Consider the following 17,958-nt stretch of genomic DNA (forward strand, 5'->3'; position numbering starts at 1 on the left):
CAAAACAAATTCAAATAGACCGTAACTCAAAGTAATAAGACTTCGTGTATTGTCGGCTTTTTCCGTAGTTTCGTTATGTTGTGTCGAGTCGAGCGGCGCGCGGCGCGATATTTACGTGCGTATATATTTGTGGTGTATGACCAAAAAGTTCTCCAAGAATTGGTATAACTAATTTAGTAAATAACAATGCATATACATGGTAAATTAAAAATTCAGTGTATGTATTATGATTATAACATAATATTCTAATTAGGGTATTTGAGGGTGTGCGTTAATTACGTTACATGTTGTATATAGCACTATATTATATCGGGTGTGTCGTTCATAATCACATATGAAATCTATACATATAATAAATCTGTAGAAAAGTAATTTTTGTACATTGAAGAAATTGACAAAAAAATAGCCAGCATTTTAAAGGATAACTAACAGAACCCATTTCCATCATTTTTGACATTTTTGTCTGTTTGTCTGTTTATCTGTTTGTTTGTTCGGGATTCACGTAAAATCTACGAATTAAATGCAGACAATGCTTATATACAAAAATTCTACGTAACTTGGGGTATTACTTAGTTTTTGTTTCATCGAAATCGATTCACTCTATCAAAAGATATGATTAATTTTGTGAATTCAAGATGTAAAATATTACGACACGCAATCTATTTGTCAAAACTGTACATTTGAATGTTGTACTTATATTAGTTGATCGGCCTATTATTAATCTTTACACAGAAAATCACACCTTTATAAGTAACTTCGGAAGAAAAAAAAAATATGAAAATTTTGTTTAGCCAAGGTTAAAGTAGCTCCATCTGTGGTAAATAAAATACATCAAATTTGTCAAAGGAGCGAGGTGGTAAATGACAATATTACCATACATTCTTTATAGAGGATTATTATTTCAACAGATGGAGTTGTGTATTTTCCGTAATTCACCATATTTTAACACGTAGTGTAATTTTTCGATAGACATTTCAATAGTGTTTGTCAGTTTGCCGTGCCACATCAAAATCAAACTATAATTATTACCTTGATAAAAAGAAAATTAATAGTTCTCAGCCAAATTTAAAACGGTGCCATCTAAATTATTTTTTGAACATTATGTCAAAAATGATGACTTTAGTGGAACAATTAATTATCATTTAAAGTTACAGATGGAGTTCATATCAGGATTTTTCATAAACATAGTTTAGCTTATCTTCCACTAATGTGGTGGCCTTAAAACAAATTACTTTGAGTGAGTAGTATTAAGTAGACCTTAATTATTTTTTCTGATGCAAAATATGTAAACTTAATCCTAGAAGAAATGAGGATCTATCTCTCGCAAGCGCTGCTAAGCGTGAGGAAGGTAATGTAGGATTCTGTAGCTTTAAAGACAAGCCCAGATACAAAGTGCAGATAAGAAATGGGAGCTCTCTCTATTTAATACCATACACACGTAAAATGCTTTATGTGTCTGAAAACGTACAAATTACGCGCCGCATACCAGAGACATGCTTACTTTCAACTTCTGATCGCAAATACACTGTTCACGATTACGAACAGTCTCAGTAAGACCCGAGCCAAGTCTAAAAACCCTAAAAAACACCTTTTATATAAAACTACGTTTGATGTCATTTAATCACAAAGACAAAATTGTTCTCTGTTGCTAATCCTATCCACCTATATCCTATCCTAATCCAGAATGCATTGCAGGTGTGCATTGCACAAAAACCAATGGTATCCTATTCGAGAAGTCAAAAGAGTTGACCTGCCAACGTCAGCTTCTGCGCTAAGCAAGTGTTCTTAATAGTACCATCAGAATTACATCGTTGAATGAGGTGAATAAATTTTCAGAAACCACAATAACAGTAGGAGCCAAAGCGTATTATCGCTTCATAGAGCTCTGATTGGTCCCAGGTGACCAAGTCAGGTCTGATTTGTTCGTTCATCAGATCTTTGAAAGTGTATCGGTGGATACTTACTGTCGTCCTGTTTACGTGTGACACAAAATATGGTAAATAAACGTCCTCCGCAAGAGCGAAATTTTCCCGGTGTGCGGTAGTGACGCACAGTATACAACACTTATGTTTCTTTTGATTTGCTGGCTCCACCAAGAAATGACAAATTGCGAGCGTACATTCTGAAAATCTTGGCAAAACTACAGGTTTCAAGTACGAACACATGAAGTGGACTCTCACAGATACGTACATTTTGCCTATTCGTGAACTAATGCAAACATTTCGGTGGAGTCCCGGCTTAGGCCTCCCCCACATTAGGCGTGCGCGATCCTCGGGCGTGTGAGTAGCGCGGGCGCCGCGAGCGCGCTGCGTGAACATCGCGTTTTGCTGCCCTGCGGCATTTGCAGCGCGCTCGCGGCGCGCACGCGCCGCTCTCCTTGACGTTTAACTGCTAAGGCGTTTAGCGGGCGGCGGGGATAGCGGGCGAAGGGGTAAGAACGCCGCTTCACACATGCCGCAGGGCAGCAAAACGCGATGTTCACGCAGCGCGCTCGCGACGCCCGCGCTACTCACACGCCCGAGGATCGCGCACTCCTAATCAGGCCCGCCGTAAGCGGGCGTGCAGCTCGTGCACAGCACGCGGGCGGCACGTCCTAGGGGGCGGCAAATCTAGCGAGTTATCACGTAATATTTAAAAAATACAATATCTTTTTACTAATGATTTAATTTCAATATTTCCGAACACAGCAATAGCGCTAAGAATATTACTTAGGTACACTGCCGGTTTCAGTTAGGTACATCTGTTGAAAGGACATTTTCAAAATTAAAGATTCTTAAAAACGATTTAAGATCAACCAGTGGCGTAGCTTGGGGCAAATGCTATTTAGGGGGCGGCAAAATTAAACCAATAAAATTTCAGAAAAAGCCGCCCTAGCTTTGGTCGTCTCCTATCAATTTTGACTGTTTTATCCTTTGCATCCCCAAAAAAATTCGCGCTTGCTCCGCTCGCGGCCCCATGTCAGATATCGCATTTTATCTTTGTTTAATTGTTGAGGCATTCAATTCCGAAAAAACATTTTTCGCGCACGTCCGTTATGGCTTTTTATGATAATATGTTTACTTCATGAAAACTCTAAGGAAAAAATCGCGTTCGCTTCGCTCGCGGCTTTTGCACTTCACTTCTGTGCATAGTTAATTTACAGTGGTTTTTATTTGTTTTGTGTCCTTAGACTAAAAAATATTCGCGCTCGCTCCGCTCGCGCTTTCTTACATATGCCGTGTGCCTTATAACTTTTCAACGGGAAACCCACCAAATAACATATTTTACTGACTTTAAACATTGTTATAGATATTTAAGTGCGTTAGTTTAAGTTAATCACAATCTTTCAATACATAGGGGCCACTTAGGTTATGATTGCACTGCATTGATGCCCTAAGCAATTGCTTAGTTTGCTTATGGGCTGACCCAGGACGGTTTTATTTAAACCGTTTAAATATCTCGTAATGTTGAAACTGATTGTAATTTTTAGGATAGCTCTTTGATTTTATCTAGCCAAACATAAGAAATGGCAATAAAAGTTGATTATCTGTAAAATCTGATGTTTTATGCAATAAATGTGAAAAAGTGCCCATCCCTCCCCTACCTCCCCTAAAGTATGAAATGACATTTCGAATCGAAGTGAAATGCGAGTTGTTGTTCGAATTTTATAGAATCGCAGGACTGCTTAGGTTACTCTGAACATTTCAAGTAAATAAAAAGTTATGTGTAATGTATGTTATGTATTGCAATAGTTATTTATCCAAAAGTAGGTGGGTTTTCTGCAATCAGAGCGGTGCATGTACATATTTTTTTCTGTTGGACAGGTAAGATGGATATGAATGGGCGGGGGGGGGGGGGGTTCCGGACCACCTAGATCCGCCCCCCCCCCTTATATGTTTTTTGACAAAACGTATGTAATCGTAGGGCGGCATAATCAGTTTTGCACGCGGGCGAACAAACTGCTAGCGGCGGGCCTGCTCCTAATGTGGGGTCAGCCTTACCATGAGTAAGTGAAACTATCCTACCCTATGCGCCTGCTGATGATGATGACTCATTTTATCATCCATCCAGCTATTCCCCAACTATGTTGGTGTTGGCTTCCAGTCACCGAATCTGTTTGAGTACCAATATTTTGCTTGGAGCGACTACCTATCTACAATCCAGTCAACTACACAAGACGATATCCATATTATGGTAAGACTGACAGACTTTCTGGCTTCTGATTAGTCGCAGCAGCTGCAGAAAATGTACAAATGACAGCTTTGTCAGACTCAAAGCATGTAGACATAGATTATAGCTGTTTCCTGTGAAAATTACTTACGCACCATACGTAATAATTTTCCAAATTGGCTGAACAACGTCACAAACTTTACTTCTTTTGTTTAGATAAATGGTCACATCCACAACACAACCTTGATAAATGAATCTATGCGACTGCCAAGTGCTAATCCTAATTATACTGTCACGTGAAAGAATGCACCTACGGGATAAGTAGTATTTTGACGATTCTATATTGCCCACGCAGACGAAGTTGCGGGCAACAGCTAGTGCGTTAATATACTGGTTAATTTATGTCCATTAACACAAAGAAAAAAGAAAAATACGTAAAAATAAAAAAAATGAATTTTTCAAACAAAGTAAATAGAATAAAAATGTGCGAAAATTAGAACACCATATAAAAGTCAGTCATTACAAACAACTGTAATTCTCCCTTGAAAACTGACAGCTGTCAACTGACCAAAACATTCGATACTCCTAACTTTATCTCTGCTTTACACATGATGTTGTAAATTACAAAAATGAAAAATTACTCCTGTGTAGGGCTGCCATCCGTCCGGGTTTCCCCGGATTTGTCCTCGTTTGGAGGCCGTCCGGGGGCCGTCCGGGCGGGGTTTCAAGAAGTGTCCGGGGAAAACCCGGACAGTTTTCATGTACCTAAGGAAGCACCTCATTGAATTAAAAAAATCGTACTTATTTGGGGAAAAAATGCGATTTACGCCAAATGTCCTGGTTTTTTTTAATATTTGTCCGGGTTTGGCAAAATTCGAGATGGCAGCCCTACTCCTGTGGCTAAACCACTGAATGGATTAGGTTATTTTTTTTACAATTCGTCATAGAATATCATAAAGTATATGCGATAGAATTTAATGTGATTGTGAACGACACACCCGATATAGGTAGATTCTAATTTTAGTACGAGCTTCTATACTAGATCATATCCGTCATTACGTAAGTTGATATAGCACGTAATACAGGAAATATCAACATCATAGTTATACATATACATACTATCTTGACTGTAAGACAAACAGTCAGTGATGCCAGTTTACACAAGCCGATCTTGTTTAAACAAGTCTAAGTATGAATAATCATGACCCTGTAACGCACAGTTGGATAGCTATGGATTTATGGCCGTTTCAATATTGTATCTATCGTTTTGCTATTTGAAGACGGCAGGGCCAAGGCCTGCCGGGGCTGCGGGATTGTTCGAAAGAGTTACCGCGGCTCTGGTACATAAAAGGCCAACGAAGGAACATGATGGATTTTGGTCAGTAAGAGTCTGACACTCCCTCACGCTGCTAACCCACGGCGGGAGGAGTCATTTGATGATATCCCATAAAAAAGACCTTACTTGTATGGAACTAATGTCAAATTCCTATCCCTAGTACCTAAGCAAAACAACGATAGATTGAATATTGGGAATCGTCATTGTCTATTAAGCTTGGTAGGGTCGTCGGTAATGCTTGTGTATTTGTAAGCATTTATTATGTTTAATTTGCGGTTGTTGATTGATGTTTAACAATGATTAATTAATGTGTAATACGTTATAATATGTAACGTAATTTTCAATGATCATTACCATGATTTCATCATTACACAAACCTTCATAGAGGTCCTTACAAAGCTGATGATCATGCAAATCAACTGTAAATTCTAATGATGAATGAAACTTATTATCTCTAGATTTGTAAATCTTTAGATTGAAATGTCAGAAACTATATTACGATTACTTTCTTCTGATGAAATAGAACCATCAAGATACGAACAAAATCACAGAATAAAGCTACTACTTTTTACAATAAAAGTTTCCAATATCCACATAAAAACCGAAGCACCTGGACGCCAAATATTAACGTGAAAAGTAACAAGAAATTCGGAACGGACACGAAAATGCTATCATAATTGTTCGATAAGCGGCCATAAAATTTCTTAATTTTACCTTTTTCCTTCCCGAATTTGATCGAGTGTCCATTCTCGAGAATTTTTCTCGCCCTCTCATATTTACTTTGGGTATTAAGGTTAGTACATATTCACAGATATTGAGCGGGCTTGACACGTGATGTGGGCGACAAAATAATCTATAGGTATTAATACATATTATGAAGAGCAAAAATTGTTTTTTTGTTAACCTACAAGCTGCGAAACAACTGAACCGATTTGAAAATTCTTTCACTACATTATTCCCTGACATAGGCTTATATTTTATCCAATACAAGAATTAGTTTCCACAAATCACGGGTGACACCACGAGAAATATTTTTAAACAGACAAAACAAAGGCCAGGATTCTCAAAAATGTTTCACCTATCAGTGCTGGCGCATATCTGTGACAATGAAACACATACAGATGTTTGATTACTTACCTACCTACTTCTTTTCTTCTAGAACTGTTCTCTGGCGATGTCTGTCACTTTCTCTGCTGGGCACGCTTCGTACTGGTAAATGTGAACGAGGCTTTACCGGCGTTGGTAACAAAGCACCGAGCATATTGAAGGTACTATGTAGGACTGAAACTAAGGAATGTATGTAGTTATAGTTCGGCCATTCAGAGAATGCGTTCCTGACACGTCGCGATTGAACTGACGACGTAACTACATTCATTGATTATTGATATAATAATGTTGTTTTAATGCTCCTCAATTGTTAAAACGGTAAACAACCAGCAAAAATATTTTTATCGTAACTGCAACGCCATTGCAAAGTTACGTCGTCAGTTCAATCGCGACGTGTCAGGAACGCATTCTCTGAATGGCCGAACTATAATTAAGGCAATTTGTGTTGGCTGAAACATTTCCGACAATGTCCGAATTATGTGGGAGTAATGAATTGTTGCTTGTTTTCGTTGCTACTTCATTTTGCGAAATATTTCCGTGAAACGTACGTCCCTCACTATATTACATTGTATTGCATAATTGTGAAACTCCAATAAATTCCATGTGGTGAAAATTAAAAATAAATACTTGTATAATTCAAATTTTTTGTCATAATTTTTTTTATTCCAGTGGATTTTAATCCTGAATTGTAGCTAAAAAGACATTAGAAGAAAAGGTACAGGCCTTAGGTATAGTCCATAACAATAACGCTAGTACTCTTTAATCTGGGTAACCTGTGATAAAACTTATGTTAACACCACGATAGAAAGAAAAAGGTTGACATATTGCGAGACACACACACACATACAAACAAACACACAAACTGAGCTCTGTACACAATATTAGGTAATCTGTGCCGACGTCGATCGGACTGTTTAATTAAAAGAACAAGAAACTGCTCTTTATTCCTACAAACGCTGATTATTTGAGTAAGTATTTACTGAGTTGTATACTGCATTATATACATTGTATGTTCACTATACGAGTATGTGTATAGTGTTTACGCAATTGTCACAAACGTCATTGTCAGGTTTGTTTCCGTTTGATAGTGCTAATAAAATACCCAAACGAAACCGGGATAAAAGCAGGAGGATGATGATTATGATGGACAGTTGCATTACTGTGTCTTGGGCTCAATTAAAAATCCAAACTAGTCCAAAACAAAAAAAAAAACATTAATACCATAAATCCGTAAGCCATTAAAATAAATAACAACATCCAGCACTTATATTAGAATGGCAGAGTTTATAACCAGTGCTATCAAATAATAAACTCTAGCAGATATACGACGGAATAAAGAGGAAAATTACCTCCACAAGTCCACATAGATATTCTTACGAATCTACATCTATTGGTAGCACTCATAAAATCTAAAAGTGCTTCCTGAGCTATCTGAGTCGGTTTACTGCAAAATACCTTCCCGGAATCCGTTCCATTTTCTTAAATTATACTCTAGTTTATAAAAGTATAAAATTCTTTGCGTTCGACGTGCTTTTTCGTAAAAGTGCTTTAAACCTTTGTGCTTAGTTATATCGGTAAGTTTTGCTCTCTACTCTAAACTACCGAACTACTTCTTGTAAGATTTGAGTTATTTCATGCCTAAAGAGTGGTATTAATTCAAATTAACCCTTTTATTTAACCGACTTCAAAAAACAAGGTTCACATTTTGACCTGTATGTACGTATGGTTATGCCCGATTAACTCACGTTTAGCTGAACCGATTTTAATGCGTCATCAGCTTTAGGTATATACCAAAAGAGTCACTTTATATATCTTGTTTATGAATGTTAATCTATATCTATCTATACTATATTTAAAAATGAAACCCGCTTTCCGTTGTCACGACATAACATGAAATCGGCTTGACCGATTTGGCTGGAAATTAGAGGGGATTTAACTTAGACCCGGGAGAAGGTTTTAGGATAGGTTTTTGTCACCATCCGGCTACGGGACGCAGGTGAAACCGCGGGCGAAAGCTAGTATAGGTATAAAATGAAACCCATTTTCCGTTGTCACGACATAACATGAAAACGGCTTGACCGATTTGGCTGAAAATTAGAGGGGAGGTAACTTAGACCCGGGAGAAGGTTTTAGGATAGCTTTTGTCACGAGCGAGCGAAATCTAATTAATAATAAACAATACTACATATCTGTGTAATATAATTAATATTATATACCTACTACAGTATTGGTAGTCTGTTGGCCTTTGTCAATTACGGCTTCAATGGCTCGTGTCATCATGTGATAAGGTGCACCACAATCGCTGAGGACACAATTAGTATCACTATAATTGGTTACTGGAAGTAATAAGCTTCATTATTGGTCCTTACGTACTAATTATAAATGGGAAGTAAGCTTGTGTGTTTGTTTGTTATTGTTTAACTCTAAAAGGCTGAACGCAATGGGATTAAAAACCAATTTATTAAAGGTGGCTGAAAATGTTCGGGACAACAGTCGAAATCGGCTAGTGAGAATATAACAAGACCGTAAAGGAATGCCAGACTAAGCTGTTTTAAAAAAATAATCTAAAAAGATTTCTAATAAACCGGCCATTTTCAATTAAAATATTGTCACGTTGCATGCAAAGAAATTTATAAAAGAACCGCAACCCTGTAACGCTCGTTCTAAAAAGTATTAAAGAAAAAATTTTAAATTCTTAATCTAGGTAACTCCTTTGTGAGTAAGTAAGCTTTACTTACTTGACTACTCTTTTACTCTTTTGATGTTAAGTTTACACGCAATGGTGATAAGCAGAACTGAACTTAGTATTTCATTAAGTAAATATGGAGTTACTGCTGCAAAACAGCTGTTCACTAACTGTCAAAGAACAATCTCGAAGGAATTGTCGTCTCAAAGGTCCATAGTCCTGTAACATAACATTGCGTCCCAAGTCCCAGCAAAGAATGGAAAATGTTTATTTTAGAAACGGCAGCAAAAAGGGAAACATTCTGTGTAAACAACAGAATGCGTTCCGCATAATACGTGTAACCTCTACAAAAGGCTGGAAAAAATTCTCTGAACCTTTGATTCTTACCATTAATAACTTTGTTTAATGTCATCTCTACTTTGACCACAGACACAGACAATAAAATAAAACAAAATCAATACAAAAACCCCTCGGTCACTGTTTTATCTGAAATGTTTTTACGACTCTAGTTTAACAAATAACTAGTACAGCTGCATTTTCCCGCGTCGCAGATAAACCGTGACTTACCGCAGAATAATGACGTCACCGCTCGTATTGGCAGATTATTCCTGCAGACATGGCGCCGTAATTGGCGCGAAAATGACAGTTCCCGCCAGTCGGCCATCAAACGTCAGAATAAGTATACTGGGGGAAGCGTTATTTTTGTTTTGTAAATAAGGATTAAAATTATATTATAGTAAAATGTAATAGTTATGAATTATATAAAAAAAAAAAACAAGATGGGATATTAACGTCTGTAAAGTTTTTATTTACATTCAGCCATGACACGAAAATTCCGATTTCGAATTTTAATATGCCAAGCCAGCCAGCTACACAAAAAGCAGAAGCGTCTTACCTGTGCCCAAGTAAAAATCTGGCCACATTTTTATTCAAATTAAAAATATAATAAATTAGCCCCTGAATAGGGGAGTTTCAAAAAGCTATCAAGGGAACAGTCTTTAGTTAGACAGGATCCTACAGTTTAAGGGGTGCCTGTTTAATTTTCCTCTCAAAACTTTCACCGTATATCTCAGAAAGTATTTTCCTAAATTTAAGTTTTATTGAAAGAATTATAGAGCTCAAGTTTAACATCGTCATTATTGTAAGAATAATGGATATAGCTTAGAATGGAAATTAGCGCTAGTGATTTACGCCCCGACTAACAAGGCGCAAACAGATTATACAAACGAGGAAAGCTGTGGTTTTTCCATTAGTTATTTATATTAATTACTAGAGTAATATCAGGCATAATTTTTTTTCACAACAAGGAAACACAGAAGTCTGCATTATACAAATCGTTTCTTCGAAATATGCGTAGGTAGCATTTCCAGTTACTTAATTCAGTTTATTTATTTGTTTCGCTAACTTTTATAAACAATCCGAAACCTTACAATTTTCTTAGCTTAAATTAACACAAAAACAATGTTATTTCATAATCTTATTCAATAAAATTCCGTCTGTGAACTTTCCATCGGATACCAGTTGCGAAAGGGTGGTTTTCATTTACATAATACTTAATATTCCTTTTCCTTTGTAAATCAAATAAATTGAAACAATATCTAAATCGAATAAAGCTCTGTGGTTTGATTAAAAGATTTTTGTTTTGTGTCCCAAACGTTAAACGAAGTTCTTAAACCATTTCTAAACTAGATAATTAACTTCAACAAAAATGGTTGTGAAATTTTAGTATCATTGTAAAAGAAAGAAATACACCTCGACTTTTCATTTTAATTTTTATAGCGCGGTTTGAAATAAAATTCTCTCAGACACCAGCTATTGGAAGATTTTAATTAATTAAAAACCGCTGCTAAATTCTTACAATTTTTCAGCAATAAAACGTCAGTTTAGTGGTTTAATCTAAAACCGAGACTTTTGAAAATTGCTTAATTACACCGTAATATAATAACTGAATGGAAAGTGACTTTATAATATAATTATTTAAAATTCACCTGACAATGTAGGTGACATGACAATTATCAATTGTCAATGCACAATCGAAATCCCAATAAGTTCTGTCGGCCGTCATTGTGTCAGAACCCTGGTGCAATTTCCCGCGAAAAATAGGAGTAACATATGGTTTTAACAGTCCATTACTTTTTATAACACGTCGCTTTTTATAGCGCCATATATATACAAGATAAGAGTGATATTCAACGCTCTTAAATTTACAAAAGAGAGTGAATTGATGAGGAAGGTAACCTGAGTATTGTAAGTGAAGTAATATCAAATCTTTATATTAAGCTACTTGACATGCTACAGTATATGTATTTCAAAGTCTAACATAATATATTACGTGTATTAGGTTTAGGATTAACGATTTTGACATGTGTATAAACTGTATTTTTTTTTCTAAATTATTAAGTACAAATGCAACGTTCTCTTTAACAATAGTATTATAAAAACTAAGCATGAACTATGCCCTCTGGATATTGAATTTCAGTTACTTAAAGTTCAGCTCTAAAGAAACAGTCTGCGTCAACAGGCTAAGCTAATGTAATTTAAAAGATTGTTAAAGCTTTCCAGGAAATTCCAAGTTTCTTTTTGATTGAGGCATTTTCTTTTGATAAGCCATAACGTATCTTTCTACAACGGTTTCATGCAGGACTTATGAAGCTCATAACGCTATGAATTCATATTGACATTAAATATTAAATCACTCAGCTATTCCGACATGTTATTACGACTTACATAACTTCGAAGCACTAATGAAATTCCTTAGCAAATGAAAACTTGGTAAACAGGACCGCTCGCTTGAGCGAATGATACAAAACGGTATTTATGAACCGACCTATAAATAACTGAATAGTTGCGTAGGCATAAGAAACGGAATTCGCCGAGTACTTGACTTTATAACGTGGATGTTTTGTTTAGTTCGCCACAGTCGGCAGCCGCCGCGCCGCGGGCAACCATGCTTTCCGATGTTCAAGGATAAAATACCAACTCCGTTTTTGCGGTTACATGGAACTTGATGGGTATTGTTCTAAATTATTCGACGGGTTAAAGGATAACATTGACATTATGATGTTATCTTGGAAACTATGAAAATATTTCCAGAAATAAGGTTTACAATGGAGGCAACATTGTTAACCGTGCTGTGTAGGAACTGTGTAGCCTTAATTACGAAAACATGATTTTAATCAACCCACGAAAGCATCTCATTAGCTTGCAAACATGACATGAAATGATGTCTTTGAATTTATCATTATCAGAAGTATCACAGTTAACGTGTCATTATTTGAGCAGCGAGAAGAACAGATGCGTATAATCTCTTGCCACTGCTATTCTGTAACTACCATTCATCTCTACAAATATGACGCAAGGGGATGCAATGCGTTAAAAACAAAAACACATCAATTAATTGAATTACGAATTACCAAACCTATAGTCACCGGAGTCATCGAAAACTGGCGGGTGCGGGTTTGTCACAAGAGACAAGACCACCGGGGGGCGGAGCACTTAGATTTACGACCAACAACTTGGTCCGCACTTAATTTATGACGAGAAACTTTCCTCGCGCGTAAATAATAGTGTTCAAACGAATTAGCGAATTGCTTGACGACTCGCCGACGATTGCTTGGCGTTACGCCTAGCTGTTTGGACCCTGTAATGTACTTATAATTATTATTTGGAAAACCTTCGAAAACATTTATAAAGGTTTCGACCGTTTCCACGAATGTTTTAACCTTGACTTTGAAGAAAAATGAATTTCAAATACTCAGAAAGGTTCATAGTTGATTTTTGTACGATTTATATAACGAAGGACGGCGTCAAAATTTTCCAATAGTAAGTCTTTATCATTGTCACTATTCCATATCAATAAAGTACATATCTATAATAACAGTATCTCTTATCCTTTTAAGCCCGATGAAAGCGCTAGAGTTTAGTGATAGAAAAATTAACAAATAAATTGGCCCATTATTACTTTTACCTGTCATCTCATAATGCAAACTCGAACGACTAATTAGAGTAACCTACTAATACCAATTAGCTTATCTCCATAATACGCAATTGGTGTTCTCAAACACGATAATACGAGACTCGATATGATCTAACAATACCTTGGTTCCAGCCTTTATGTTCAAACTTTATCAATTTAATTCGAAACTAATGTCTACTTACGTTGATTTACATTTCTCATGAGCATTGTTAGAATTAAACTTGCTACCTATAATATTGTCATAAGTTCTTGTTAAGTTAGGCGGTCTTATTGGGGGTACCTATTTTCCTATAAAGGCTTCTAATATTGTACCTACTGATTACACCTGAAAGAAATCATTAACTGTAAAAAATGATCAAACCAGTCAAAATTTTTGAAAAATCAAACAAAGCCTTTGAATTGATCAAAACCTTTTATCTCAATTTGTTAAATAGCCCACGGGTTCACTTGGAAGAAATTAAGAATCGCAAAGGCTGCATTATTTCATAACAAATACCCACCAGGCTAATTTTAAATCGTTGTATTTTTGGAGAATATTTTACGTACTATACGTAGGTATCATGTTCAACTGAATATAGTAAACATATCTTTTCCTTTTGTCATCTGTAAGTGTGCGGAGCTCTTGTCATGCAATCAATCAATCGTAGGTAGATGAAATCAGCACATTAGCACGTATCTACTTAAGTACTTACACAAATTCCCACGTGGGCCTAAGCATAGGTAATTCAACATTTAAATGTCACCCATTAATTATGTTTTATGTATGTATTTTGCGTTCAAAATGCGACACTTCGAAGCAATTCATTTTAGTTAAAGCCCTATATTCACATAATGATGGCAATTTTCAAACAGCAATAAATTTTCCGCGCCTAAGTATATATTTTATTATAAAAATTCTGTGAGGACTCGACGTACCAAGTAGCCGCCGCGTGTGTTAATTAACTCTATTCAAGCGACCGTTTCTTTTTAAATACGAAACAGAAGCAGGCCGCTAACAAAGCAATTATTTTCTTTGCAAAATTAATTATTTCCCTTGTATTGGTGTTCTGGTCTCTCGCTTTAATTACCGAAGTGGGTGCTACGTGTTGCGACTTGCGACTAATTGACCGTAACGCGCACTAAAGTATACCGCCCCGCCACAGAAGGAAAAATCTCCCGTAGCCCAATGCGAACTAATCATGGTATTGGGAAAAATAATTACTTTTATTACGTACAGGCGAGCATTGAACCGCGAAATTGAATGGCATTCTTGTATATTTCTAATGTAAATGGTACTTTAGTGAACAAAAATATTGTATACACGACCAAACGACTTGAAAGGAAAATACGTTTTGCTTGTATTCTTAGCCTTTAATTAGGAAAGTTAACGTACCGATTAATATAACATTTGTTTTCTTTGAAAGCCTCTGCTGAGGAAACAAACTTATTACGTAATTATTTGATGTTAAATTATGAGACGTTCCTTGATCGTCGTGTTGTGTGTTGTGCGTGGGAGTTTTCAGATCAACATATCTACATGAGATTGAAACATATTTGTAGGAACGTAGGCGGTTCTATGATATGAAGTATGTATTTACATAGTAGAAATCGTAAGAAATTAGCTCATATTACCTCAAAACCCAATCCCAAAGAATATTTCCAAGTGAATACTGCAACAGTACATTGTTGTTCACGAATTTAATGACGTCATTCGTTTATCCAGAGCTCAAAACTTTTCAATAGAGACGCCTTAATTGGTGTAAAGGCCAAGTTGGTCTACTGTTTCTCGCATTCTGCACTGTGGAACAATTTTACCGAACAACAAGTCTGGCTAATGGAAATTAGCTTCCAGGGCTAATTGCCATGAATACGTTTAACATAAATCAACGGTGTTTTAAAAAACATGACGTGGGAGAAGGGAGAATTTTCGGGGAAATAATACCTTTTTAATGGAAAATCTTTATCGCATGTACAACATTTGAATATGGAAATGTAATTTTTTCTTACCTTTTGCGGTGTTTTCTTGTTAATAATTTATGTATTGAAAAGTTGTAGCTGAGTATTGTTTTTGATGAATAAGAATTTTAATGGAATCAAGAGAAATTAAGGTTTATACATCTCATCTTGTACTTACACTTGTACGTACTTATAGGTAGGTAATTTAGTTATAAAAAGTAATAAAAACTAAATAATATAATTTAAATTATTTTATTGGATTGCATTGTTAATATTTTTTACAAATACATAGTGTTGTAAAAGTTACTATAATAAATCAATTAGTCGTCCGCGTTACACTTATAATGGCGCCAAACCCTACAGACCTCGTTCTAAATTAATGTTGATAAATTGTATATTTTTATTAAAGCCCCTAAGATTTATGAAGTTCTGCGCCTTATTTAAGCTTTTAATTTAAATATTATACTTTTTACGCAGCTCCGTGAGAGGGTTAAGAGAGGCATCAGCGTTGCTCAAGACCACTTACCACAAGATTTTGTAAGTGTAATTAAAGAGATGGTAATTTTGCATAAAATAGGGATAGGGACTCGCCTATCAACTACAAGCACATTAAGATTTCCCTGTAAAGAGGTCGCGAATCATTAATTATGGAGTTTCCAAATCTCGCCGAAATGTTTGACAGTTTGGAAGTTTGACTTTTTATAACGGAAACCATAAGGAAGAAACGGGCCACATTGTTAGGAATAACAATATTTGTAACTTTGTGAGCTTTATAATTCTTTTATTAAAATGTTTCACCTTGTGCTAAAGTGGTCTTTATAGAGTTTGACAAACAGCTGTCAGTCTCCCACAGGGTTGAAAAAACGAACGCAAAAATACAGTCGCGTACAGATTTCGTGATATCAACATGGACCAGCAAACACAGTTCTTAACAGAAATGAAAATTAGCCGGCCATTTGAATTCAAATTACCAAACTTAATTTACCTTTTGTTTTTATATTTACAGCGGTGACTGTACTCATTAATTTTTATTTCTGCTAAGCCTCGGGTGCTTTTGAAACAATTTCATAAACATTTTTGTCTTAATTTAAATTATTTTTTACTTTACATTCTACGATAATAATATCGCGGTTCACCCAAAAAGTTGAGTAAACTATAAAAAACATTTTCAGTCTTATTTGCGAGCAATAATGAGCGAATGCATTCTCTTCATTTTAATGCGAAACAAAAAATATATCACAAAGGATTCGGCTTTTTGCAAAGTTAATTATTACAAATACCTTTAAATTCAGATATTTTGTTTCATAATAATACAGGTACATTTGGCAGTGATATCTTGTTTTTGTTTCACATTAAGCAGATTTGTTCGTTATAATATTCCAAAGGCAAAACACGTTCTTAAAGTACCTATTTCGTTATAAAGTTATAATACTAGATCATTATCATAATAAAGTGCGTAGTTATAACTACAAGATAACTAAATGAAGGATTTTGAAGAAAGTTATAGAAGTTTTGATTGTTTTTGTTCAAGATATAAATGTTTACTTGTTAGCTATCTTAAAAGCTACTGATAAACAAAAGAAAATTTCTAAAAAAGAAAAAGTTCAGTCCTATATTTCTCTTCAAAAACTTTCACCTACAATACAAGTGATGTTATATATAAAGTTAAATAAAACAATTACAGTCGTATTTCATAAATGCCTGTCCGTCCGTCACAACCTTAGAAATAAAAATATAATAAACAAAAATGTACAAGAATTAAAATATATAATGAAACAGAAAATTACTGAAATAGTCAATATACAATTTTGTTTCTAACAAAATCAATAACAAATCTTAAGTACATTGCCATTACTACCGATTTTTTATTTTCCAATGTCCTGGCAACACTGCCGAGATTCACAAGCGAAGCGCATCACGCTAAGCGTTGCCTACTTAATTAATACATACTTACAACTAGCTTCAGATCTACACAGTTGTTCTCAACACGTTAATAAATAAAATAATCGTAACACTTGTCTTTTAAATAAGTCTAGGCCCATAATCTTACCAATTTCAGCTGTGAAAATACACCAACTTGCAGTCATAGCAAAATATTGCTTAAATCCTGAGTGCCCTAACATTTGTTACTAAATAATCACAAATACCTACGCTAAGTAAATATTATAAATATAATTTTGTACTGTCGTAAGTCCGTACACTTCGATATGGCGATAAAAATGATATCACATTTCTCCTTCGAAAATTTTGTATTCTACCAATAAGGTAGCAGTTTATCGGGGCAACACGTGTTTGAATTGTGAACCTTATTTTATAGGAAATTGAGTCTATTTTCACACGTATTGTCGGGGTGCTGGGCCATTTTTCCTTGAGTGTGGTAGTGTGTCATCGTTGTTGCCGGTGTTGTTATTGTGTAAGAATGACATTTCTACCCCTGCGTCGCCACCCTGAATACGGAAAGGAATATTAAAAACAACATTAAACTTAGAAATGGAAATAAGCGAATAATAAAAATCGTTAAGAATAACCGTACTTATTGCAATTACTATGGAGTAAATAATTTAATTATGACATCTCAATGAACGTTAGAGTTATTTCTTGAAAGTGATTCTCTCTGGTCTTACCTCAGAATGCATAGGGTTGGCCGTAATAGTGATTGGCACTTTCGCCGGGATGTACCCGTTGGCGCCTCCGCTCTCCGGCACGGATCCTTTCTCCTCTGTAATAAATCATTCAATGTGTTTTGACAGCCCTGCTTTGAAGTTCCTA

General features: G+C 35.6%; 1 protein-coding gene across 1 annotated transcript in view; it reads right to left on the reverse strand.

Moving 5' to 3' along the window:
* Positions 1-15,425: 15,425 nt before the first annotated feature.
* The window catches only part of LOC124636449 (interference hedgehog-like), a 44,035-nt gene continuing 41,502 nt past the window's right edge, over positions 15,426-17,958 (reverse strand). Inside the window, exons 15-16 of the mRNA XM_047172543.1 lie at positions 17,814-17,908; positions 15,426-17,636 (exon numbers count right to left, since the gene is read on the reverse strand). Coding sequence (XP_047028499.1) covers positions 17,523-17,636; positions 17,814-17,908 — 209 coding nt within the window. The 3' untranslated portion in view covers positions 15,426-17,522. The remainder of the gene's footprint in view (positions 17,637-17,813; positions 17,909-17,958) is intronic.

Source organism: Helicoverpa zea, chromosome 14 (assembly GCF_022581195.2).
Source record: "Helicoverpa zea isolate HzStark_Cry1AcR chromosome 14, ilHelZeax1.1, whole genome shotgun sequence".
NCBI classification, from domain to species: Eukaryota; Metazoa; Arthropoda; class Insecta; order Lepidoptera; family Noctuidae; genus Helicoverpa; species Helicoverpa zea.